Raw genomic sequence first — 25,496 nt, 5'->3', positions numbered from 1 at the left:
CCCTTCTTCCCCACCCGTCCTCCACAAAGTACTGCAAGTGTTTTATAGAGGCGAAATCTAATGTGACTTGATGCTAATAATGCTGCTCTTGTCACTACATCTCCAATTCACAACACATGGAATGTTCTGTCAAAATAAATGTTTCCAGGATTTGGGAATAAAGCAGTGCTGTATGTCTCTTAGTTCTAACACAGATTCTCTTTCAAGTTATGAAGGCTGAGACTTCAGCTTCTTGAAGTAATTTCTCAGCATATATTTACACAGAGAATAGAATGAATGAAAATAGAAAATAAGAAGAGTAAGAAAGTATTACAGATGATAAATAAGTTTCTCTTTCTTAGCACGATCTGTGACTATCACAAGTTACACTTACAAACCTGCCTGTTTATAACAATGATCCAGGTATTTTTTACACCTGTTTCATACCTTGACATCCCCTATTCGCTATCTGCTGGAAACCATCCGGACAAGTACATTTGTAAGACCCTTCAGTATTTATGCAGCTTCCTCTTAGGCAAACATTGCTGTCTTGAAGGCATTCATCAACATCTGAAATAAAAAGGCAACCAAGTTATTCGATGATGTCAAAACTGATGAAATTTTTAATAGTTTCAACATACCTTGAAGCAAATGTGTGCATACATGGAAATCAAGTTTACTACACTTCAGGATTCTTTGTTATTTTCCTTTCGTCATGTCATCAAACCTCTCATATTTCTAGAGGGCTTGGAAATTTGAGTTTGTATGTGATTTATTCCTAGCAAGTATGACTCACGTGCCATCTGCATCTCTCACACAAGCACATCATAAGAGTAATGCAGTTAAAAAGAAATCGAAGCAGCTGCACATTTAGAAGACAGACACAAAAAACACCTACTAATGCAAATTTAAAATAGTGATCTTTGGACATGTTTAAACCACCAGACAGAAATCCTTGCGTTGGAAGTGACCTGACTCCCTGACTCAGGCGTCCCCCTGAGAGTGGGCGAGCCCCAGCCTGGCTGTGTGTCACAGGACGTGTCTGGGGACACTGCTCACACAACAGCCACGTGCACTGCTGTGCTGGTGGGTGGCTTTTCATGCAGTTCACAAGATGCAGTACAGCCATTTCACAGGCTTTTAGCAGCTGGGTCATGAAGCTGAATGGCTGCTTTTGCACAGTGCTGAACCCCAGCCATAAATCCAGCTTCAGGGTTCAGGCACACAGGATCTTGTTTCCCAGCTGCCTATACACCACGTTCAGGATCAGGCCTGTACACTCTGCCCTAGTGTCTCCATATCCATGGGATAAACAGCTGACACTCAGCAGGGAAAGCTTCAGGACAGAAATTAGACACGAGGTAATCAAATATTTCAAGATCAGGACACTGGCATTGTCTAGACCTAAAGTCTTTTCTTCCTGTTGTCTTTCAAAGGACTTAAAGGCAGCCCAGTGGAGGAAACAGAGTACAGCTACTACGGGTACAGGACTGAGTCAGCAAGTGCCAACATTCCAGTGATATTATCCAGTTTTGGTTTCATTACAGATAAAGATCACAAGGTATTTGGTGCTTGTGACTCTAAGTTTTAAAAGCAAACAGCAAGTGAGAGAGCGGAATAAAAAAACCTGTCTCATAAGCAACTTCCCTCAGTCTCCAGAGAGCCCTACCTAATAATCTGCCCAGGCTATTGCTTTGATAATGTAGTTAGCTTCCTTTGAAAAACAGTAATCAAAGACTTTTCCCAGTACCTGATTCCTTAAGTATGGATTTTAGCTGGTTAGAATTGTAACTTTTTCCTGTGCTCCAGGAATGAATAACAATTGTAATTAAAAAGAGGACATGACCTCATTTCTGCATTTATCTTTGGAAAGCCCACACTGTATCATTCTCCATGGCATTTAAGCTATTTAATAAAAGTAAGAAATAGGGATAGCTTTCTCACACCAATGTTACTGAAGATAAAATTGCACTTAATGTTGACAAAGTTGTGATCTTTAGATAACCACATGTTTTACAACAATTTTCAACTGTGAAATAAACCGTGGCTTTTTTAAAAAGCAATTAATTTTGACTAGGAGTATGAGGAAAATTAATGTCTCCCTTGTGCTAAGTTAATGCCAAGTCTCACAACAAGAAGGTATCTTCTGCCAAATTCAGTCAAAATGCATTATTTTCCATATAGGATTCCTCCCTTTCTCTGATGCAACCCTTCACAGACCCTATGAGTGCTGCATGAAAATCCCCAAGAAAATGAGAGGCAACACGTCATGCTTGAGACATTCAAAGCTTTTTAACTACCTTTTACACATGCATGTCTTGAACATTCTGGCTAGCAAAATCTCTGAAAGCTCTAGGAGAACACTGGAGACTTATGCTTCAGACTTTCTTCCAGTAACTTAGGTTCTTTGAGATGTCTGTATGTAAGTCCTGCTGGTACATATTCCCACTCCCTGTCAGTTAAGAAAAAGCCTCACAGGTGCCCTCACACTTTGTGTTCCCTCTTATTCATGGCAACAATGAGCAGAAAGTCTCAGTGTCACTTCATCTCAAGAACAAGATGCTGAATGGCAGCCTAAGGCAGAAGATAAACACGCATGTGCGTGTTTATCTTGGAAGACATACTGCTTGTATACTTGTATACGTCGATGTATACAAGTTATTTGCAAAAATTTTTATTCCTAAACAAGCAAAATACTCACAAGGGCTTCCAGACAAAAACTTCAGCCAGGGAGTTGCAAAAAGCACAGCTGAAAATGAGCACAGCATAATTCTGCCGAATTCTGCAATACCCCTAGAAGTTTGCACAAGTTATTATGAACAAACCAGCAAACTGCTTCTTGCATGCAACATCTTTAAGAAAACATCTGCACCAGAAAAAGACCTAATTAAACAAACATTTCTTGCATGTGGTTTGCTAATTACATTTGTTTTACAGCATCATACATTTTTTGGGTATCCTCTGATGTGACAAACGCCCGTTACCTGGCTCTTCAAGAAACTGGACAAAACCTGAACCACTTTGCTCTTTCCAGCCAATTTTGCTGTGCTATGCTCACAGTTTTTGTCATCACTTTCCTGGTTTCTCTGTGAAGCATTAGAAAACATTCAGTCCAATCCAAAAATCAGAGAAATGGAGAAATCAGAGAAACAGAGAAACATTGGCTGTCTTTTTAAGGTGATTTTTTTCTTTAGTTTCCAAGGTGCAAAAAGCAGTCTATAACATCCTGTACTTTGGAAAAAATTTAAGGAATATAATGAAAGCACAGAAGAACTTCTACTTCAAGAGATTAATTATTTTGTGCAGGACTTGCAATATTAACAGAAGTCTTCAACGACCAAACCGCGGCTACAGAAATTAACCACTCTGTCACTGGGTGGAGAAGCTGTAAATTGGGTTGCAGACTTTTAAATGAGATAAAAATCTTGGGGTAAGAGAATGGTTTTACCCTTTTTCCTTGTTTGATTCAATCCCTCATCTCTTGCCTTGAAAGTGTCTGAAACTATTTTGTCTTGAAAACTGCCTTTGATCAGGATAAGAAAGAGTTGAAGACAAAGCATGGACCTACCCTGACAGGCCAGGTGATGGAGAGCTGCAACAGCCACCATGACTTCTTGGGCTGCATGAAATGCACCAAGGCAGTCTGAAGAGAAGTTTGAAATCTCATCTGAAGTCTACTCAGAGCAAGTTAGATGAGTAGTTGTCAAGAATGATACCATATTATCCATTCTGTCTTTGGGAGGCAGGAAGGACCTGTGATCAATTACACCTCGTTTTTCTTTGATTCTTGACAGAGCATCTCTACGTCTGCTGCAATTCACGAAGATCTTGAAGCCAGATGAGAGCAAAATTCTTAGAAGCAAATTTCTAGTGCATTGTATCATCAGCCCACATTTCTTGAAGCTGATGCAAGAGATGCTGGTACTCAGCACAAATTATGAGAAGATTGTGTTAAGTTCTTCCATGAACATATTCTCCAAATAGCTCAGAACCAAAGAGTGTTGGGGAGGATGAAGCCAGAAAGCCCTATAAATATGATTGCTTAGATTCTGAGAATGTGAAGTCTGTAAGTGAGATAGAATTGAAAGTAAGTTTTGATGTTTGAGATGTCCTAGCTACTGGATGTCTGGGAAAACAGTTATGTGACCAGGTCTGGGAAAACAGTTATGTGACCAGCTGAATGTCACCTGCAGCCAGACCCAGAGGTCAAATGGGATGTTCTGTCTCACCCCCACACCTGTACCCCTCCCCTGAAGTATCAGGTATCTGTAACCCCATTGGCACAAGCCCTGTTCCAGCCCACCTCGAGACCCCTTATCAGGGGGCTTCAAGGGTGGGTTGGTCTCTTTGCTCGGCACCCTTTCCCGAGGACTTTCCTCTCTTGGAATTTCCTCTCCCTACCTCTCCCTTCCCCCACCTTCCTAGGCCTTGCCATGAGCTGTGCCTGGTGGCTCAAAGCAAGGCCTCATATCCTTTACAATAAACCTCACCTTCTAAAACCCAGCTTCAGAGATCTCTTGTCTACATTCATCCACACCGTCCTGGAGTCCACAGCAGAGAAGTTATTTCTACAAGAGTATCAGTGTACTTAGGAGATTTGATAAGATATCTTTATTCTTTGTTGATGAGAACTTCAGGAGAGGCTGTCACTCACTGAATGTGGACAATCCAGTAAAATCATGGATGATAAAGTCTGTTACAAGTTTACCTTGAGAAAACATCATTTGGTTGTCCCAGGGGGAACTGCTCCTCTGCCTGCATCACTCGAAGAGGAGGACTCCTGACCTGTTGCTGTGAGGGAGAAGGTGAGGACTGCCTTCCAAGTGCTGTGTGGAGGATAACCTAACAGCAGAACTCTATTTGATAGAACAGCCATAAGAAGCTGTACCTTCCAAGGGATCAGCAGTTACAGAATGTACACCAAAGACTGAAAAGCTTTTATGAGCTAATGCCACTTGTAGAGTGAGACTTTAACTGAGAGCTACTTCTCCCTGGTAGTGTGAGATAAGCAATTGAGGTAGAATCTTTCCTGGAGCTCATTAGTAAGTAATCTTACCTTCTCAAGGTGACCATGAGTAGTGCCTCAGATGTACCACAGCAGATGGTATAGCCAACAACAGAGAAGAGGGAGTAGCTTTGAAATGCTTCATTAGAAAAAAAAATCAGTTTGCCCATTACTGGACAATTAAATTGTCTTACTTGAGAGATAAGAGAATGTGGTTTTTTTCTATAGCACAGCATTTCTCACTACATATATTGCACATCTTTCACTTTTGTTTTCACAAGCTCAGTACCTAGACTGCCTTTTGAGACAGTGCAAGCTGTGAGCTCCAGTAGATCCTGCTGGAACTTGTCATCTACTAAATACTTTCTCTTGCCAGCGCACATGTGTGATTGTGGTGGCTGCAGGTTTCCAAAACCAGCTGGAGAAGAAGTTTTAACTAGCAGGCTCCCATAAGAATAGCACATGCTGGCAGAAGCTTTTGTAATACAGAGCCCCTGTGTCAGAACTTAGACAACAAGGTTTGGAAAGGCTGACTTGCTTTCAGTAATAGTGTCAACTGGTCTTCCAATCTTGCTGCTGGAAACACGTGTCCTGATTTTATGTATGTGGAAAGATGACAGGGACTATTTCTAAGAATCCATTAAATATGTGGCTGTGTTGGTGGGAACAAATGGTTGACAGTGTATGGAAAGAAGGAGAGGCAACATATATTTCTACTCCATTCTCAATAGAGACCACACCTATAGCTGAAATATCCTAGATCTTACTGAAAAAAATTAGCCAGTAGCTTAAGTCTCTAAGCTTACCTTCACACTGATCTCCAGTAGATGATAAGGAGTAGCCCTGGCTACAGATACATCTGAAAGATCCTTCTGTGTTCCTGCAGCGTCCATTCGAACAGACCGATCGCTGCTGGCATTCGTTAATATCTGCAGCAGCAGAGAAAGTGAAACTGTTACACATCTGAAAATAACTATGGCTCATCAAATGGTACAAAGACCAGGTCTTTGCAAAGCACAGTATCAATATCCAGTACTACTTAACTTGTTTGTATTTATTAAATACAAACAGTGAATGCAATGCATAAAATTATATGAAACTGCAGTCTGTGTGCTTTCCTTGAGATGACTGTGTTCAACATTCTCTCCTGTAATGTCAATTTATCCCTCAATGCACAACTGGGTACGCACAGACTCACAAATACACACACATGCTGCCTGAGAGCTGCTTTTGTTTCTGTTATATCTGGCAGAGGTAACAAGTCAGCAACTCCAGTGAGTCAGCAAAACCCACAAAATACTTTCCAGCAGGATCACCACCTTTTAACAGGGTGTGGTTTTCAGATACACACTGACAGGCTAATCCACCATTAAGTTGTACGCTAAGGCTCCTTAAAATTCTTGCCTTGTAACAGTATTAATCATCTAACTGTGGGGAAATGTGTCTTTGCTTCCACAACACTGCTAAACCCTCTGTGCTTCAGTTCTCGTAAACTGGGATCAGCCTGAGCTAACGGATGGATTTGAACATTAAACTTAAATTTTCCTATGGAAAACTCAAAGTATTGGAGGAGAGTGGCACTTTGAATTCAGAACATAGCACATGTCTTGTTTGAGCTAAGAAGCCTATTTTCCCTCTGTTATTTGTAAAATATTCATTAAGAAGCAGTATTTAAATTGACATGGTGAGTTCTTGGTCACTTTTTGCATTTTGGCACAGCTGAATGTCCTTCTGGAAATACCCCTCAATTCAAACAGGAGAACGTTACTCAATGAGGTTTTTCAGGTCTGTGTTATGGCTGTACAGTCTGACCTCTTAAGTAACGGTTCCGTGCAACCACAGAAGTTTAAAATTTAAGGATCACTGAAATCTGTGGGGCTCCATGAAGCAGCTGGGCATGTGTACGGGTCCTTACTTTAGAAGGGTGCACTTTAAGAAGAACACTCTGCACATGCCAGCTCAGCTTGGCAAGGGCTCTTTTCCATGAAAAGCTCAGAGGAAGCAGTCAAATTTTGTCTACATATTTTCCCCACGATCAGTCTGCTGTGTGTCCTGAACAGCACATTTAACTCACTCAAGACACTTAACTCACACTGATGTTTTGTTTCAAACTTCCTGACAAATTTATATGAACGATCATTTAGTTTTACTGTATTATTTTTAGCACTCAGAAGTCTGGAAGTGTTTGGTGCTGTACAGAGACACTTAGGGAAAGCTGAGGGAAGGGAAAAAGAAGGAAATCCAATTTCTGACAAGAAACATGTAGGTTTCTGTGCACTTCCACAGCCTGGAGACACTGTCCCAGATTTTCACCATTACGGAAAAGTTTCAAGTGGCCCCTAGTTAAGGAGAGGACTATTCATTCCTCCAGTACATGCTCTAGGTTCTCCCTCAGACTACCCCACTGTAACTTCAGACCTAATTTTGTTCCACTGGAGCAGTTCTGATGGGCATTTCAGATGTAGAAGAAATGTGGGAACTGACACATAGGAGGTACAGGTACTGCTCCTAGAGATATGGCACCAAGCTCTCTCTCTCTCAAAGTGCGCTACTGGAAATACAGAGACACCAGTGCAGGCAGGGTTAACTGCTCAGTGGTGACACTGCTGGGTTCCAAAGGGGAGCAGCCACTCACCCACATGGTAGGAACAAAAATTTAAAAAAAAAGGATAGAAAGAAAAGCGAAAGCCACTGTCCTTAAACCTCCAAAATGCCAGATATGCCATGGATTTTGCAAAAATTCCTGTTTGGCAATATAAATATTACTACATGTTCTTGATTGGCTTTATAACACATGTCAAAATCTACAATGTCATCATAGAAACCATAAAAAGGTTACATTTTGGGGTTTTTCCTATCAGTGTTGTACATTCAAAAATAAAATGGGAAAAAGAAAAGATGAAAAAATATTATCTAAAAGGTAACTGCAACCTTAGTAATTTTAATCATATTCTCTCTTACCTTCACACTGCTCCTTGGATGCAGAGAGTTTGAAACCCTGGGCACAAATACACCTGAAGGATCCCTCGGTATTTTCACAGCGTCCATTTGTACAGTGATTGCCATACTGACATTCATTTATATCTGTGAATAGAAAGAAAGTGCAAGAAATCAACTGGGGTACAACCACCTTTTGGTTGAACTTGGGAATATATTCCAATTACATCATAAACATGGTTATTATTCCTCAGGAATTTATTTCAATGGGATTTCAGCACTTCATGCAGGACCCTTTGTAAAGCTACTCTACATACTCATCAAGGAACTCCATTATGCAGAATTATGCAAGATCTTTCTTCCTAGTCACAAACCAGCCTTCCTTTAGAAGGACTCAAAAGCAGCTTTTTCTTTCCTATAAGCTATCCCAGACATCTACCTTCATCATTCTGTGAAAGAAAGGTATGAATTAGCTGGGCCACTTTCTTCAGCCAACATGAAAATTGCTGTTGCTACTTAACCCTAATTTTCAAGAATTCCTTCTGAATGCAATTTGTATAAACCAACAAAGCAAAAAGCAAACATAAAAAAAAATAAGAAACATATTTTGCTATAAATTCAGCCAGAATTAATTCTGTGTTCTAAAATAACAATTACTCGTTTTCTTCTAGCAGTGGTTTTCACTTCAGAAAAAGTAAGTTTAGTTTTCAAATTTTATTTCTTTATTTTGGGGTTGCAGTAGTCAGTATGTGTCCTTGTTTTATGATAAAAAAGCTGTATTTTTTTAGCTTCACTGATGCAGGAAAAGAACTACCCTTCGTTTGTTTTTATGTGCCTGAAATCATATTACTCCCAATTATCCTGTCTTTTGCCACCACAAAGCACACAAAACCCATCAGCATGAAAAAGTGCTAATTATTTGAGGCACTTGAGCCATTTAGGCCGCTGTAGCACAGGGAGAGCTGGAAGATTAGACATCTTTCAATCATCATCATTATAACCCTTATTAGCTATTGTGAATATGTGCAGTAACTGTTTTCCTCACATGGATTTTCATGCATGGCTCTTTGCAAGTTCCTGTACCACCTGCCTTTGACAAAGCCCATCTTCGCCCAGGCACAAACAAAATCACCATGATCATCCACATTCCCAATGAGCAACAACTCCCTGCTCCTCACTTGCGCCTCTAAGCTCTGTAAGAAAGATGTCCTGCTGCAGCCTGGCCAAGCAGAAGCAGTGACATCCTTGGAGAGATGATTGCACACATCCACAGCTGCTGTGTCACGGCATTCAGTAGGTGTTACTACTCATTCCTTTCTCCAAGGCTGATTTCCCAGCTCATGGCTGTTGGGCAATGTGCTTGCTCTACAAGACACACTTTTTGCTCTCATGCTTTGTGCATGATCACTGCTCTAACTGAAGAATCTGTTCAAACACAGAGAATCCAATTCAAGCACAAAAATTTCCAAAACTGCTTCTTACAGATTCACGTTCATCTCCAAGCTTCTTGACGAAGAAACCTGGAATACTATTTCTGATTTTTGGATGGGACTCAAAGATCAAGACACTTCCCCATAAAGCCATCAGAAAAACCAGGAACAGAGCTTAAATCTTCTGAGATGAAATTCAGAGTTATAACTGGTTCTGTTGGTGCTCCCTACAGTAGGGCTAGAGGCATCTGGATTAGCTCTGCTTACCTCTGTATTAGCTTTGGTATCTTCTAATGGGACCTTTAAAACTGCACAAGTTGAATATTGATAGTTAACCACACAGCTTCAAAATCCATCACAGTGAAAACCACGAGGATGAAGAGATCTAGAAAGTTTTGTCAACCTATTTTTTTAATTTGTTCATCAATACACAGAAGTGTGCCCTAGGTACATGATGAGACACGACTTTATTTGAATGTGAAAATGAGCAGAGAGAAAAATGGAATAAAAATTCCATTTCTTCCAACATGCATTGAACACTCCACCTAAACGCCAATTAAATGTAGTCTACCCAAGTTTGAAGTGAACTGATTGACCTGGCTTAATGAAACAGACAGAAGTGGCTATGTTCCTGGCTTTAAATCCTGAAGATTACAATATAAATGGCATCAAAGATCTATCAGTAGGATTGTTACACTAGATTTTCTGTGGCCTAAAGTGCAGCCAGAGGAATGAAGTGAGGTAAAAAAAATACTGAAAACAGCAACTGTGGAAAACCAGAAGAGCTGCAACTGATCTAAACTAACAGGAGAAACAAATGAACAATGGATTTAAATACCCTTCACAGATAACGGGAAATATCTAACTTTTTGGTATATTTAAATGGTGCCATATTGCAGAACTACAGATTTAAGAAAATTTGTCCACATTACATTTTCAAAAATGCATATGGCTCATTTCCAACATGATGTAAGCCTAGGATTAACAAAAAATGGACTGATCACATCACTAATGAAGTAAGAATGTCTAGGCTTAGAACATTTCATAAAACAAAGAAAAAATGGGAAGCTATATGCAGTAATAAAGGAAAAAAGTTATCACTTTAAACCAAGACATATTCCTTACATGACTTAGTTCTGAGCAAAGCACTGACTTCTCTCATTTTCCTCCTAGCAAGCTGGTTAGCAAGAATGAAACAACTGAAAGTTATGCCAGGGAATTTTCAACCAGGCTACTTTCATAAATAGGTACAGATATAAAGCTTAATATTGGGAAAGAAGGCAAAATTAGGCCAACACTTTGCAAGGAAAAAAAAAGGAGTTCAGTAAGAGAGTTCCAACAGAGTACAGATGCCACATATTTGCAAGGGCACCAGGAATCCAGGCAGGTGGGAAGGAACAAAACAAAGATGAATGTGGAGTAATTTGTGCAAAATGAAACCCATCAATTTGTTGTAAACCTTCCGTAGCTTGTTACTCTCCATTAAAATCCCTGAAATTATCTGAGAAATACATTCCTCCACAGTGATAAGACCAAACATGCAGCTATGACATGGCAGATCTGTTCAGACAGTATGACTTCTCCAGAAAACAGAGTAGATGAAAATGGTGTAATCTGCACAGCCACATTCGTGGTGATGTTCTGACAGCCACACCATTGCTTCACTGCAACTTGGCTCTAATCTTGATCCATAGATCAGCACCCCATCTGCGGCTGGAGCACAGCAGACCCCAGCTACCAGAACTGTTTCAACCAAGCACTGCTCTTAGACTGCTTTGTGAACTGAACCGAATCACAGACCTGGGAGCCATTACAAAATAAGCCATGGAAGTACACTGACAATCGGCCCTACAACAGTTAATGCAAACACCCCTCTATGTAGGTTATTGTACAGTTGTTTAGGTAACACGGTTATTCCAACAATCACAAGTTATAGGGCATGTGTTACATGGAGTGGGCGGGAATATTCCCAACAGATCGCAGATCCTGCACAACTGATGCCAAATTTAAGTTTCTAGTACTGTCCCAAGAAGTGGAACTCAAAACTGCAAAAGATGATTTCCTTTTGCACTATGGATTAGTTTAGTCTTTCTTACCTCTATTTCAAATAGTCAAAACAGATTTTGGGAAAAAAAAAAAAAAAAAAATTATAAACAAATCAACCAAAGTAAAATGTGAGAAATCTGTCCTAAACCTCTAACCTTAAGTTAGATAAGATGCTTTAAGATATGCTAATGTTTTGCTAGAAGTACAGATAATTTATTTATTAATATGCCCCATGAGCAAAGTCCCATATTCTACTGAAAAACCTGCAAGCCACACTGATGTATTAGCATTCACCTGTCTTTCCACTTCCAAACATCATCCTACTGGTATTTCACTGACAATACATCCCCTTTCTGTTCTGTATTTTCTGTTTCAAGAATTTTGTTTTGTAGTTTAGAATTATACTGTTTGTAGTCTAGATTCAGTGCTCACTTATCTACAGTAAAACAAGATTTCCTCTTATATACTGTGCCTGAGAACATGAAGTAATTTCAAAAATCTCATATTTTCAGTCATTCTTGAATGAAATGGACACAGTGCCGTCATCAGGTTGTAACACTGATTGAATATGAAATACAGCACCTCAAAACAAGAACTACAACCAGAGAGACAAAGAGTACCAAACATACCATGGCACTGTCCGTTCCAGCCTCTGAACCCCACTCTGCAAGGAATGCACTGGTAAGAGCCAGGAGCATTAAGGCACTGTGCATCTGGACAGGTAGTTGGAGTCAGGCATTCATCAATGTCTTCAAAAGAGAAGATAAAAAGAAATACTGGTCAAAGCCATAACAGAACACTGAACAATAATCTGGTTACTCTGACTCTCCTCCTGCGACACTAAAGAATTTAAAGAGTTGCGAAATTTATCGGTGAGAGACACAGGAAAGAACAAGTTCAGACATATTTGTACCAGCAAAGGGGCATCTCTGAGAAATACAGTAGCTCATAATACATGCAACAGAATCTGAATTCTCTGTTATACTAAAAATCTTGGGCAGGTCTTCCAGAACATACAGCATGTCAGATGTTCTTACCGCATATCTTATCACAGGTAAGAATAACTTTCCCTATGTTACTCCTTTACCATATTGAAGTGCCTGAGATTCTTCCTATAGTAACACTTTGGAAGTTCATTGCCACAGCAGTAAAACTGTAACTCTGGCTTGCAAAAGCAAAGTAGAATTTGGTATTCTCCAATGCTGTAGAGTTATTCAGCATGTAAGTAGTATGGGGACTAAAAACATAATTGCATGAATGAGAATCAAAGACCCTTACATGGAGTAGGGAGTTAATTTTGTCTGAAAGAAGGCACAAGCCACATAACTGAGGCTGGCAGTGTTTAGGGTGAAACACAGACTTTCTGCATCAGGCAAGGTCCTTGATTGCCCATGACAAGAAGAGATAGGTCCTGAAAAAGTCACGGAACTCGTGTTCAGACTCTGAGCAAGGACAACCTCTTATCCTGCACCAAGGAAACCAATAAGTCATGCAACATACGCATCTAGAGGAGACTGCACACAAAAAACAGCATTCAAAGACAAGTTGCTGTTAAGTGACTGATGATCAAAAGACACTGGAATTAAAACTCTGTAGGCAGCCTCCTAGCAGTCTGCTTGCATGTGTGAGATAATTTTATAATACGCTATTTAATAACACAATAATTATTGTCTTTCTCATGAAATACTTGTTACATACAGTGCACAGAACTAATTAAATTGTCAGTCACCTCTAAGCTCAGCTTCCTAAGCTTCCATCCTTTTCCTGACCCAGGCCTAGCAGTTTTGTCTTCTGCAATTAAGGACTACTACACGAGCACAGATCATAGGGAGGGAATTCACTCCTAGTTTTGAGAACAAGCTCACAGAACTCAAGGAGCTCCCAACACTCATAATTTAACTGGAAAATGCTCCAAGCTTGAGAGAAACAAATATCCCAGTTCCAAACAACTCAATAGATGTAGGCAAATCACAATTTTTCATAGAATCACAGTTGTCCAGCTTAAAATACTTTTTCATAAAAACACCAACAAGATTCTTCAGCTGCAGCAATGCAGACCTGCAAAAGTTCCTCATGAAACTGCTGTGGGATATATATTTATATATATATATATATATTTTTTTTTTTTTTTTACCAAAGTAACAAAGAAAATTACACTTCTGCTGTAATTTCTTCTCAGAACTGTCTGTACTGGCCGCCCTCAAAACATAGAACACAAATGATGTACTTGGTACAGAAATTTTCAGTCAAAATAAAGTCAAAATGCTGCAAAGCTTTAAAAAAAAAATCACAAGATTCTATAAGAATACTTCATTCTATGCAATGATGTTCAGGTATGACGACAACACTGTTCTACATAAACAACAGACTCTACAACAACATATATGCACTCTTTGCATTCCCTTGGCTAGGCCCATGACAGAGCTTGTGTGAGTACAGCTTAAAGGCAGAATGAAGATGGGATGAGGAAGTGCAAGAGAACTCTGAGTACTCTGTGCAGCTTGATGGATTCTTGCCTTTGTTATTGAACTATGGAGGGGCTGGAAGAAAGTTTTTTGTGGAACCAGAAATCTGTCAGTAGGTTAAATAGTGAAATGATTCCCTGAATGTGTCATTTCCTTGGTTTGCTCGATTTAGTATAGGAGGTTTGTTTTGTTTTGTTTTTTTTCCCTTAAGCAGCCTTAAATAACTTTCAACAGAGATTTTGGTTACAGAAATTACATATTGTTATGTTAAATTATAGAGGATTACCACCACATTATTTAAAATACAAGTTAATAACAAATTTGATGTAGTGTAATAGTCTCATTTCTAGTCTAATTGAATCACAGATTCCCTAGCCACACGGAAGATTTCCAAGGCTGAGTTGTAAGAATGGAGTCTTTGAAACATTTAAATAATTAAAAAAAAAAAAAAATTGGAAGAGGAATCTTTTAGCATTTTTCAGAGCAGCAAATATATCCACGGCAGCTTTAAGTTGCTTATTTGCCAGGCAACCTAACATGTCAGCAATTTTATTCTGTAATATGTTACTTAAGACTAAAGCATGAAAAAAATTATGTTTAAAATTAAATGATTTCTTGGGGTTTTTAGTTCACCATTTAAGTTGAAAATGAAAATAATACCAGGAAAAAAAGGCCAAAATGTCACACTAAAAAATAATGTGAAACTTTGAAGGTCAGATGTGCTAGGATCTCATGCAACATGAAATATCTGCTTGATATAGATATGAAAAAGTCAATCTATCATTTGCTGATATAATATAGGAAAAATTACAACTTTTTTTTTTTTAACAGAAACTTGGCAAGCACGTAAGGACTAACAATGAAGTTAAGTGATTCCATGCCAAGATATGATAAAGTGGCTGTTCTAAGATGGTTCTGTACACAGTGGGGCAAATCCTTTGCAGCATCTTCAATTTAAATAACGGGAACCGAATTGCAGGTCCAGACACCAAATACTGACAAAGATTGAAGAGTGCTCACAAAGGCTTCTTGTTAAAGACTGGATCCCCTGAGATTTGTCCCTTTGCAACTCAAGCTGCCGTGCTAAGCCTCCCTTGAACAGCAGAGAATGTTAATCATTCCAAACAGTAGTAGTCTGGTACTGGTTTTGTGCTACCCATAAATGGTAACTTCACTTCATCACTGCCACTAGTGAAGAGTCCAAACCTACCTTCACATTCACCTCTCCTGTTCATTTGGTATCCACTATCACAATATTCACATCTGTATGAGCCAAGAGTGTTTATACAAAAGCCTTCTCCACAAGTGTGAGGTCTTGAACATTCATCAAAATCTGCAGATGATAAAGAGAAGTTAGGAGAAGCTACTTCACCATCAAAGTATTGAATGCTTCATCTCCTCAAAACTTGGCTTTAACTAAACACTAAGTAAGTTTGGATTTTTGAAGCTGTTTGCAAGCCACCTCATTGCTTGTAATCACAGAGAGAATGAGTCTGAGAAGCAGCCAGGGTATAGAAGGCGGCCTGTGAGCACCCACGGCTGCAAACACAATACGTGTTGCTGCATATATGCAGTGCCCAAGCCAGCACCGACCTAAGGCAGACCACAGCACCTTCAGGCTGTTTGTGTTGCTTTGTGAAGTCTGTGGCTGTTTGCAGCTATATTTAAAAATATGCTTTGTTCCAGCTTCTACTCTTTGTAGGAGTGTTGAATATTTGTATTTTACACAACAGGTGTTTTTACTAAATGGTAGTTTTCCTAAACAATGATGGTACTGAAAAACTTCTTGTTTTTTAACAAACAAACATTTTGTAAAGGAATATCAGCTACTCAGGTGTTTCCCTCACCACAATACCTGGTGAGAGACAGTTAAATATATTTCCAGACACCAGTCCAGTACCATTGACATTGAGGAAAAAAAGAAATGAAAAGGGAATTTAGGAGGGTTTAGCTCTGCTTCTTGAATAATTTTTGTATTTTTATTTTCTATAAAGGAGACCAGTTATTACCAACGCAGTCAGTTCCATCTTCACTGGCCATGAACCCAGCTTGGCAAATACAAAGGAAACTTCCTTCTGTATTTTCACAGCGTCCAAGGGAACAGAGATGTGGTGCCTGATTACACTCATTAATATCTACAAAAGAAATGAAAACTTAATAGAATAACGTATTTAGTTGTGATTATTTTTGTGCATTCTCTGCCATGCATTTGAAAAGACTGATTTTGTAATTAATTTAACTATTTGAATTTAACTATAAATGTTTTCTCTCAGAGATGCAAAAAAGATGCATTAAATAGTTTTGGTTGGAGAAAAATGCTCTTATTGGCATAGACTGCAAGAATATTGCATTGGCCTGAAGAACGTGACATGATTACAGTTCAAATCACTAAGCTGTGTGCAACATGAGCACAAGCTGCAAGCATGGAACATTAATAAAACTTGGATGAAATAAAGGGATTCTAAGTTGCCATTTGGCTGTGTTGCATAATTTATTTTTCAATACTGCAGTTGCACCTGACAGCGTGTGTTACAGCGTGAAGCTGCTGAGCTTTGGTGGCATGAACATTTTATAGCATATAATCTGTTGATACAATAAACCCTTTCTGATCCAAGTTACAGAAAAACCAGTATACCCTGAATGAAGCAAAGATACCAGTACAGCTGCTTCCAAATCTGAAACGGTTCATATAGGACCCATTTGTGCTTTGCCTTATGTTCAGAGGCCTCTGTTCTAGAATTTACTAGCTTAAAAGGGGATGAAGACCTCACTTTGTAGATCTCTCACTGTGCTTCTGGGTTGTTTATGATATGCTTTCTCTTTTCAGTAGCAGGCTGAAAGGAATGACCTAACAAAATGCCTGGACTTAATCCAGCTGCAGAGCTGGTAGCTGTGTAAACCACTGAGAGAAACAGGCACGAATTCATTCTTTTTCCAAACAGAACTGTACTTCTTCCTAGTAGTCTGACTTCTAGATACCTGATAAACAGCTGAGAGGACATGGTCTGCCTAATCACTTTTTCTCTCACATCACATTGGGAAACGTTTTCATTCCATTTAACTAAATTCACACTCATTTCAGAGCAGCTGAAAGGCTATATTAGAGACTACCTTGCAAATTTTACTTGGCATTAAAAATACCTTGGAGTTTGGAAGCATTTAACAGAGGAAAGAACTCCTGACCGCTCTGCAGAGATTTCCCCTAACCAGATTCTACATTTCAAGCATTTCATAGCATGGTTATTTCGGATTTTTGAAAGCATCATTTCATACCAATGCACTTTGTCTGCTGATCATTAAGTCTGTACCCCTTGTAGCAGATGCAGGTGTATCCCACAGGCAAATTAACACAGTGTCCTGCTCCACAGATATCAGGATTAACTGTACATTCGTTGATTTCTAAGCAAACAAAGAGAAATTTAATGTTAAACTTACTCACATAGCTCAGTGCACAATACTCAGTAATCCAAGCAGAAAGCTCAGGCCTGAAAACAACTGTAAATCAACTTTGCAACTCCTGAGTTTCTCTAATGGATACCTTATCTGAAAGAATCTAGAAACCATCTGGGCTTTTCCTAGTGACATAATCTTATGTCCCATCCAAGGTCTATAAATCAGTACATAAAATTTAAAGTAAAATGAAGATAATATAAAATAATATATATATATATGGCTCAACCTTTGCATTGCACATTAAGAAAATAACTGTAGTGAGTGTTTGATTACACAGGGTATTCTGATTTACAGAATACTCATCTTTTAATGGCTTGGATGTATTTTGTAAGATAAGGAGATTCAGATATGGCCAGCATCGGATGCTAAATCCTTACAGTAATTTTAGAAATTTCCAAAGCATATGTGTTAGCACAGAAAATACTAATGACTGTGTTCAGTTGATACAAACTAAGGCTATACTGCACTATGGAATTGTAATTCCTGAAAAAGAAGACAGTACTGTAAAGAATTGTTTATCTAGACTATTTAGAAACAGGTCACATTTACATTTAACTAAACTCTAAAGTACAGAAATAAGGCACTCAAAAAATTTCTCAACTTGAACTACATTTGGTTTCTTAAATCCTGTTTAGGATTTTTGTCCTACAAATCTTACTGCACTCATACTTTATAATCCCTGAACAACATACTGACTTATAGCATGCAGCAATTTCTAGTTCTAATTTTCCTGAGGAAATAAAAAACCAGAACCTGGAAAGCTACCACTTTCTTTTTACTAACTGATGTGAGTTCCCACCAGGGTAACTTTTTCTCTCTATAAGGAAGCTGGGAGCTGACTGGCAGCAGGGGCACAGTCACAGAAGAGCTCACTTCTAAGTTCTAGTTTGATGATCACAACTATTTAAACCTTCCTTTGAGTTTGATGAACTGCATTTACAGCAAACAGAAGTCAGCAGTTGAATGCTTACAGAAGGACAGGATACTTTCTCTACCCTTACAGTACCTTCAGGAGGATTCAACTACAGACAGAACTGTACAAACAACTGGGAGATTTAGACCATGTGTGCAATGCATCATTTCAAAAATCCATTCTTACATGAAAGAAAGCCATTTTGAAGAGTTCAATTTTTATCCAAGGATGTGAAATTTCTCCCCCTGAATAGAAACCAGGAAACCTCTTTGTATGCTGAAATATCTCTACCTAAATATGTATCTATATCTGAATATATGAGTGCATCTTACAGTATTTACCAGGATATTGCAATCACTTCAAAGCCTGTGTTCATTCTGGCTCATTCTAACCAATGTGACATTGTAATGGTCTCATGTATACAAGTATGGCACATTCACCTTTTTGTTTCTAAATATATAGCAAAAGGAATTTTGATGTCTTTTCGACATAGCTGTCATTTAGACAAATTTCAGCTATGGCAGGTGCATTACTTGCACTTCTGTTACTTTCACTTCTCAACACAGATGGAGATGAGGCAACTCAAATACATCAAAAAAGGACGAAGCACAAACATCAAAAGAACATTTCAAAATACGTCTTGTAGTAAGGTCTCACCTGTATTTTGCAGAACATTCTGATCTACACCCCTTGAAGTCTACACCTCTCAATGAACATCGTCATGTATACTTCATGAATACACATGTGTATTCTCTAACAACCTGACTTGTATTCAAGAAGTATTCAGTTCTGGACATTCCTTGTAGATCTGCAAAGGAAGTCCAGAACTGAATCTGAGGTGAATTATTATTTTATCTTCCACCCTTTACTTATGGATACAAAAATAGAAGGTTGTCTTGGGTTATGTAACCAAAAAATGTGTATTCTATTTCACCTGCTGAAAGCTGTTGGGGAGATGTTTTTTCCTTATCTCTTGTGACTCCAAGGGGGAGGGAGGAGGATGCCTTCTGATAATGGCCCAGCCATTCAAACCAGGTGGGGCAGTGTTTCTTATCTCTTTCACCACCCCTCCATCCTCCAGGGGGACATCTTCTGATAATGGGCCATTAGGGCCCACCAATGACATGACACATTCCATCATCCCATTGAGAGATGCTCCACCCAGTGGGGGAGGAGCCAACTGTTCCTAGCTAGATAAAAACTGGGACTGAGGGACACAAGGTATCTGGTTTTTCTACTGGATTCCTGGAGGAAGACAGCACCCAACTCACCACCACTGGACTTTCTACAAGACCATCTCTACTCCACAGAACCACGTCTGTTACTCCAGGAGGATTCATCTGGACTGCTTCCAGCACCTTGACCACCAGGGTGTCAGGTCATATCCCTGACCCTGTCAGGGTTTTTCCACGATTTTTGTTTGCTTGCTTACTTGTTTTTTTGTATTACTACATTTGTATTTTCTTTTTTTTCAAATATTCCTAGTAAAGAACTGTTACTTCTATTCCCATATCTTTGCCTGAAAGTCCCTAATTGCAAAATTATAATTATTTGGAGGGAAGGGGGCTTACATTCTCCATTCCAAGGGAAGATCTAGCTTTCCCTAGCAGACAACTGTCTTTCAAAACCAAGACACAGGTACATCCTGGAAGGACCTGGTCCTGGCTCTCTTGATAGTAGCCTCATTGTTGTGCAGTTCTGCACTTTCTCCCGAATATTCCTTCTGTTCTATACAGACAATTCTCTTCACTCCAGTAATTCAGCAACAGCACAGAACGATAGTGTCAGGAACTCAGTAATTTCTTAATTTATTGTATTTCTAAAAGAGAAGTACAATACCTGTAACTTGAGTAGGTGCAATAACTTGACTTGCACTTGAAGTAGAGACTTCGGGAGCAACTTCAACAGGCAAAGGAGGGGATGTTTTCTCAATCACTACTGTGTGACATGGAATGGAAATCAATCACATCCAAAAAACCCACCTTTAAAGCATTCAAAAAACCCAACCCTTATAGAATTCACACATGATACTAAATAAATTAGGCACTATAGAGATTTTAATTTGTTTATTCTGCTTTGACCTACAATAGGAAAAAAAAAGTAATTGGGGTTTTCATCATTCTACTGCTTATGAAAAAAATCACTGAGGTGCTAAAGAACACAAACAGTTGCAAAACCTTTGCAGCAAAATTAATGCATAAATCTGCAAAGACCTACCTAAGCACAGTTTCCTCTTGAAAGGAGTGCAAGGCTTCACCTCTGCTGAGATTAAAATTCTCATGCACACAATCCAGGATATCACTTCTTAAAATATGTCTATCTCCTAAACAAGTCACCAAGCCAATGCCAACCTCTCAATTCCTCTCACTTCTGCTTCCATGACTTTTTTTGATCATAAAGAAATTGCTTTTGAAGCTCCAATCATTTTTTTCATTAACCTCTATTAGAATTGCTACTTGCCCATTCTTTTACAACTGTAAGCACTCTCTTATACTAAAAGAAAAAGATAAAATAAGTTACCTGGAAACTGTGGATGCAGGTTAATTGTTGAAATTCCAGGAGAAAGCTGAGGCTGCCCAGGCTCTAGATAAGGCTGCTTTTCTTGATCAATGGAAGCTAATTCCTAGAAGAATGATTAAAAAAAAAAATTCTGAAAACATTCCCTTAATTCATAGCTACTCACAAACTCCTGGCTTGAAACACAGCTAACATTTTCACATGAGTGGCTCTTGATAGCAGATCATTAATCACAACTAATTTAAACCTGAATGAACATGGAATACTATGTTTATACAATGGCATACAATTTAACATTGATTTTACTTGAAGCAGCCATTTCCTGGAGGTTCTAATTGTATCTTTCTTTGGCTTTGTCCCTCCACAATTCCCCCATTCTCTGGTCTTTAATCGCTTACAAATAGCATTTGAATGCAGTTCAGCATCACGCAAAAGTATACAATCAAATTTAGGTGTCTGACAACTGTGAAAGGTTTCTTGTTAGCTATTGAACCCATCATCTTATTTTCACAGAAATGTTAGATGCTGATATGTCTGTAGGAAAATGAAATGGAGCACAGCTGTAATTATTGACAACAAACACCATTACTTCCAGCACAGAGAACCTGAAACCTCCAGAATGGGGGACTTCACACAGATATACACTTGCTCTTCTCCAATGAACACAAGAGACCCTAAACAAACTACGGAATGAACTTAGGCAATAATACCAGTCTCATGAACAGGTGTCACAAATGCATCTCAAAGCTTCATAATGTTTCTCTCTCATTAATTCTCTCTAGCTGTTAGTATGTGTCTCTTCTTCATACTCTCTGCATTTTTCAGTATCCTCTTTAAAACACAGTCTCCAGAATGGGATAGAGTAGTATATACCAGACCCTCCAACTAATGCCTCTAAGACAGGTTAAAATAATCTTTCCTGTACCTCACTAACACAACTCCTTTTGCCTCAGGGTTTGAACAGTAAGTCCACAGTGATGGACTTATGAGGTTTGTTCACCATAAATTCCAAATCCTTTCAGTTATCTGTATCCCACATGATAAAAATGGTCTGCATTCTAATTCCTAGATAAATGACATCATGCTTTACCTGATCAGGAGCTGCAGTTGCCACTAAAATCAGAAAGAAAAGAGAATTAATCAGTTTTTACAAAGCACTTTATTATATATTTTATCACACTTGAAAGTGATCATGGCCATCACACAAAAAAGTCGAGCTCAAACCTCATTCCAAGATAGTGCAAACATGAAATCATGTTCCTGAAGCAAATGTAAAAACTAACCTGAAACCAGAATAAGATTCTACACGCTATCTTATGTTTATTTACTCAGTATTCAGCTGCCTTGTAGGTTTCTTAATTGTTTACCTGCTTCCTCAGAAACAATCTGACAAACTCACAGGTTATTAACTCACTGATGAAACCTTTTCAATTCCTTCCAAGGGATATCAACATCTGTAAATATCTTAAAGGTAAATTAATGTCACAGTGATATATAACTTAGTACTAACAAATCGCAAGGATTTACGGAAAAAAAAAAATCAAGTTTTAAATTTTGTCTTTTCTTTAGAAAAGCAAGATTGGTTACTTTCCTCCACAAATATCACTTTTTTTCTGGGAAGGAGTGGTAGAAATTTCATATAACCTCTTATTTTCCATGGCAGCTTTCCTTTTCAGAATTCGTAAATATATATATATATATATATAACTTTTTTTAAAGTCTTACAACAAATATATACTATTTCTGTTTCTGAGATTAAAGCAGTCTCACTCTTTCTCCGTGGTCTCAGCATCTGGTAGGACCTAGCCCCAGCCTGTGAGAAGTGAATCACGTGATGCAGGACACTGGGCATCATGGAATGCTCTGCTGCGGGGAGTGATGCCTCTCGGCCCTGCGCTGTCCGCAGCTACCGCGCAAAGAAACAAACCACGGAAGAAGACGCATGCACACAAAGAGAGAAAGACTACATTTTCCCACTCTCACCTTCTTGTACAGCCATCTCAGTCTCACTTTTCTGTGAGAAGGTCAGTGCCTCCACTGGCTCTTCCTTTGCTGGGAGAGGTGGAGGAGAAGTACCTTTAGGAACAGGTTGAGTAATCGGGGTCTTGCCAATGGCAGGTGGCTGTACTCTAACTGCAGGGTGATGATATAGCTTGTTTCTGTGAGGGCCAGAAACCGTATAACCCATTCCACCAGGGCAGATTTCCTTAAAAGCAGCTAGATTTGGGATGGGAAAATATTCCTTTTAGGAGTCTAAAAGTGCAATATGTTGACATAGTGGAAAATATAATGACTACCACTAAGAACTTAAATCTCATATTGTATATACAGTTTTACAAAAAACCTCTTAAAGAGAAGCTATGCATTGCATGCTAACACGACTGAGCATTCTCCCAAAAGCATGTTCTGGCTGTTTTTCCCAGAAGGTTTCCACTCCAGTTTACCATTTTTCTTCAGTTCTGCTTATCTGTCAATATGTCGAGATATTTTTTTGAATTAATCCCCTGCAAACAGAATATCCTTTCTATGTATTACTTTAAATGTGCTATCTACACTGCATAATGAATGAAGATCACTGCTGCTATAATTTTCTTTCGCCGTAGAAATCACAGGGGAAAAGCACACTAGCCCTCTACTAGAGGAGTAGAACACTATCAACCAGTACCAACACTGATCCACAGGATCCCACCTGACTACATCAGAGGCCTCATACCAGTCCAGATCCAAACTCCAGTGAATTGAAAAAGGCTGGCTAAAAAGAAGATGGGGATCATAAGAAACCAAATCACTACTGGAGGAGAGGGAAAATAACCTCATTTATAAAGCTGCTACAGAAAAACTCAATTAAAGTCAGGCAACAGCGCTTGCTCTGTGGCTACAGGTGCTCTACAGAAGCATCATGTTTTCTAGTTCTACTCAAAAAGTAAAACGAGAAAGAAATAAAAGCCAGTCTTCCTCCACATCAAAGAGAAAAGTTGTGCTCCTGTCAGGGTCAGGGAGACCTTCAGGAGTCTTGAGGGGGCAGTGCTTCATTGTTCTTATTGCTCTAAGTAAAGCCATTTTGGGATGAAACAAAAAAAGATTTAGTCTCCTGCGTAGGAATTCTTATGGCTGCCTGGGATGCACTAAGTGGGGCATTGGTAAGTTCACAAATTCTGCTTTGAACGCATCAGGGTTTTTAAATGAATTAGCATCGAAAATAAAAGAACAAAGTACTAGCCAAAAGCACTCCACAGATGAGTTGAACTGTATATTAATCACAGTATGCATTAACTGCACAGTGTGTCTTAGTGGAATAGATGGTGTCTTAGAATAGAAAATATGAAGGGTCAAACTCATTAAATTGAATGGATTCAGAATAAGGAAATACTTTTTTGCTGGGACAGCTAATGTCAAAACTTGCCATAAAAACACCCAATTGAGGGTGGGAATTCTGGTCAAGGGAGTGAGACAGAAAATTTGATGTCTGTCCCTTCAGATGCATACTTAGGATGTAGGAAATCTTGCTTCAGGTCATATTCTCTCAAATGAAAAGCAGAAATGTGAGTCTTATTCTAGCGCAGCTCTGATAAGAGCTCTCAACACCTGGACATACAAATTTGGTCTCTCAGTGTCTCTTTAGGAGATGGTTTACTTTGTATGAATGCTCTAGAAGCTTTTTATTTTAGTGGCTTTTATACTACCATGGGATGCTGCAGTAAATACATTACCCCACTCTGGAGTATCCCACTTTCACACATTTTTCATAGAAAACTCTGAAACATTATGAATTTAACCTGTTACAGAAAGGAACATGTTTTTAAATCATGCAAGTAGTCATTAAATGGGAAAAGCTCATCAGAATTTTCTACTAACAGATTTTCTCTCTGAAGTCTTTTCATCAAGAAAAAAAATCACTAAAATAACCAATTCCATATGATACTTGAAGTATTTTTGTGACCAGATAGCAGTCAACATAAGGATGTATTCTGTGCTCCACTATACACACTGTTGGGCATAAAGCCTCATGCAATATTCTCACAGATGTAAAACACCTGCACTTAAATTGCAAGTCATCTCATGAGAACATATTTTTTCTCTATTAAAGAGCCATAGAAATATTATTTATCCAAAAGTGAACTGGAGTTTTAAAATTCTGATCAATGATCTAGTGACCCAATGGTCAGGCAGGATACAGTGGCTTTAAAAATCTATTGAAATGCCCAAAAGTGTTGGTCACTTTCACTCCTGTAAGTCAAGCTTAAGAAAATAAGGAATCTGCTGCTCTCATCATATCTCTGATAGTAGCTGTGGATTTCTCAAAGCAGCTATCTGGTTTGAAAGTGTAAATCTTTATAAAATACATCAGAGAAATACATGACCTGCATCATGAGAGTGACATCTGCAGCAGCTTCAAGCAAGCACGGTGTATTGTCACTACAAACACCTGGGCTAAAATACTCAAGAGACTGGACATCATGTATATTACAACAAGCAATGATGCTTTTAAAACAGATCAATTTGACCCTACATTTGGGAAAAAGGATAATATTAAATTGATTTTGATTGAAGACTCCATGGGCGTTTAAGTTTTAAGCAACATCAGGGAATAAAAAGTACTTGAAAACAGTGATCAGTATCCATAATATGCGGTATCTTAATCTATAACCAAAGTGAGAGTGGTGACCAAACAAGCTGATATTTTTAAAGTCCTTATATATTTAAATAACAGCAGAACTCTAAGGGAACACTGATACAAGAGAGCTTTATGT

General features: G+C 38.7%; 1 protein-coding gene across 14 annotated transcripts in view; it reads right to left on the bottom strand.

Annotated features, from left to right (window-relative positions):
* Positions 1-25,496, bottom strand: part of LTBP1 (latent transforming growth factor beta binding protein 1) — a 186,544-nt gene that overhangs the window by 43,080 nt on the left and 117,968 nt on the right. For 4 of the 14 annotated variants that reach the window (XM_040058399.2, XM_040058401.2, XM_040058404.2 and 1 more), the window contains 11 exons: positions 22,729-22,962; positions 21,836-21,858; positions 20,749-20,851; positions 20,068-20,166; positions 17,136-17,261; positions 15,872-15,997; positions 15,073-15,195; positions 12,027-12,146; positions 7,946-8,068; positions 5,791-5,913; positions 427-549 (listed from right to left, as the gene is read on the bottom strand). In XM_040058399.2, coding sequence (XP_039914333.1) covers positions 427-549; positions 5,791-5,913; positions 7,946-8,068; positions 12,027-12,146; positions 15,073-15,195; positions 15,872-15,997; positions 17,136-17,261; positions 20,068-20,166; positions 20,749-20,851; positions 21,836-21,858; positions 22,729-22,962 — 1,323 coding nt within the window. The remainder of the gene's footprint in view (positions 1-426; positions 550-5,790; positions 5,914-7,945; positions 8,069-12,026; positions 12,147-15,072; positions 15,196-15,871; positions 15,998-17,135; positions 17,262-20,067; positions 20,167-20,748; positions 20,852-21,835; positions 21,859-22,728; positions 22,963-25,496) is intronic. The other 10 variants (XM_040058400.2, XM_040058402.2, XM_058419631.1 and 7 more) reach the window with 4 other exon arrangements.

This window comes from Hirundo rustica, chromosome 3 (assembly GCF_015227805.2).
Source record: "Hirundo rustica isolate bHirRus1 chromosome 3, bHirRus1.pri.v3, whole genome shotgun sequence".
NCBI classification, from domain to species: domain Eukaryota; kingdom Metazoa; phylum Chordata; class Aves; order Passeriformes; family Hirundinidae; genus Hirundo; species Hirundo rustica.
This window is presented reverse-complemented; position numbering and strand designations above follow the sequence as displayed.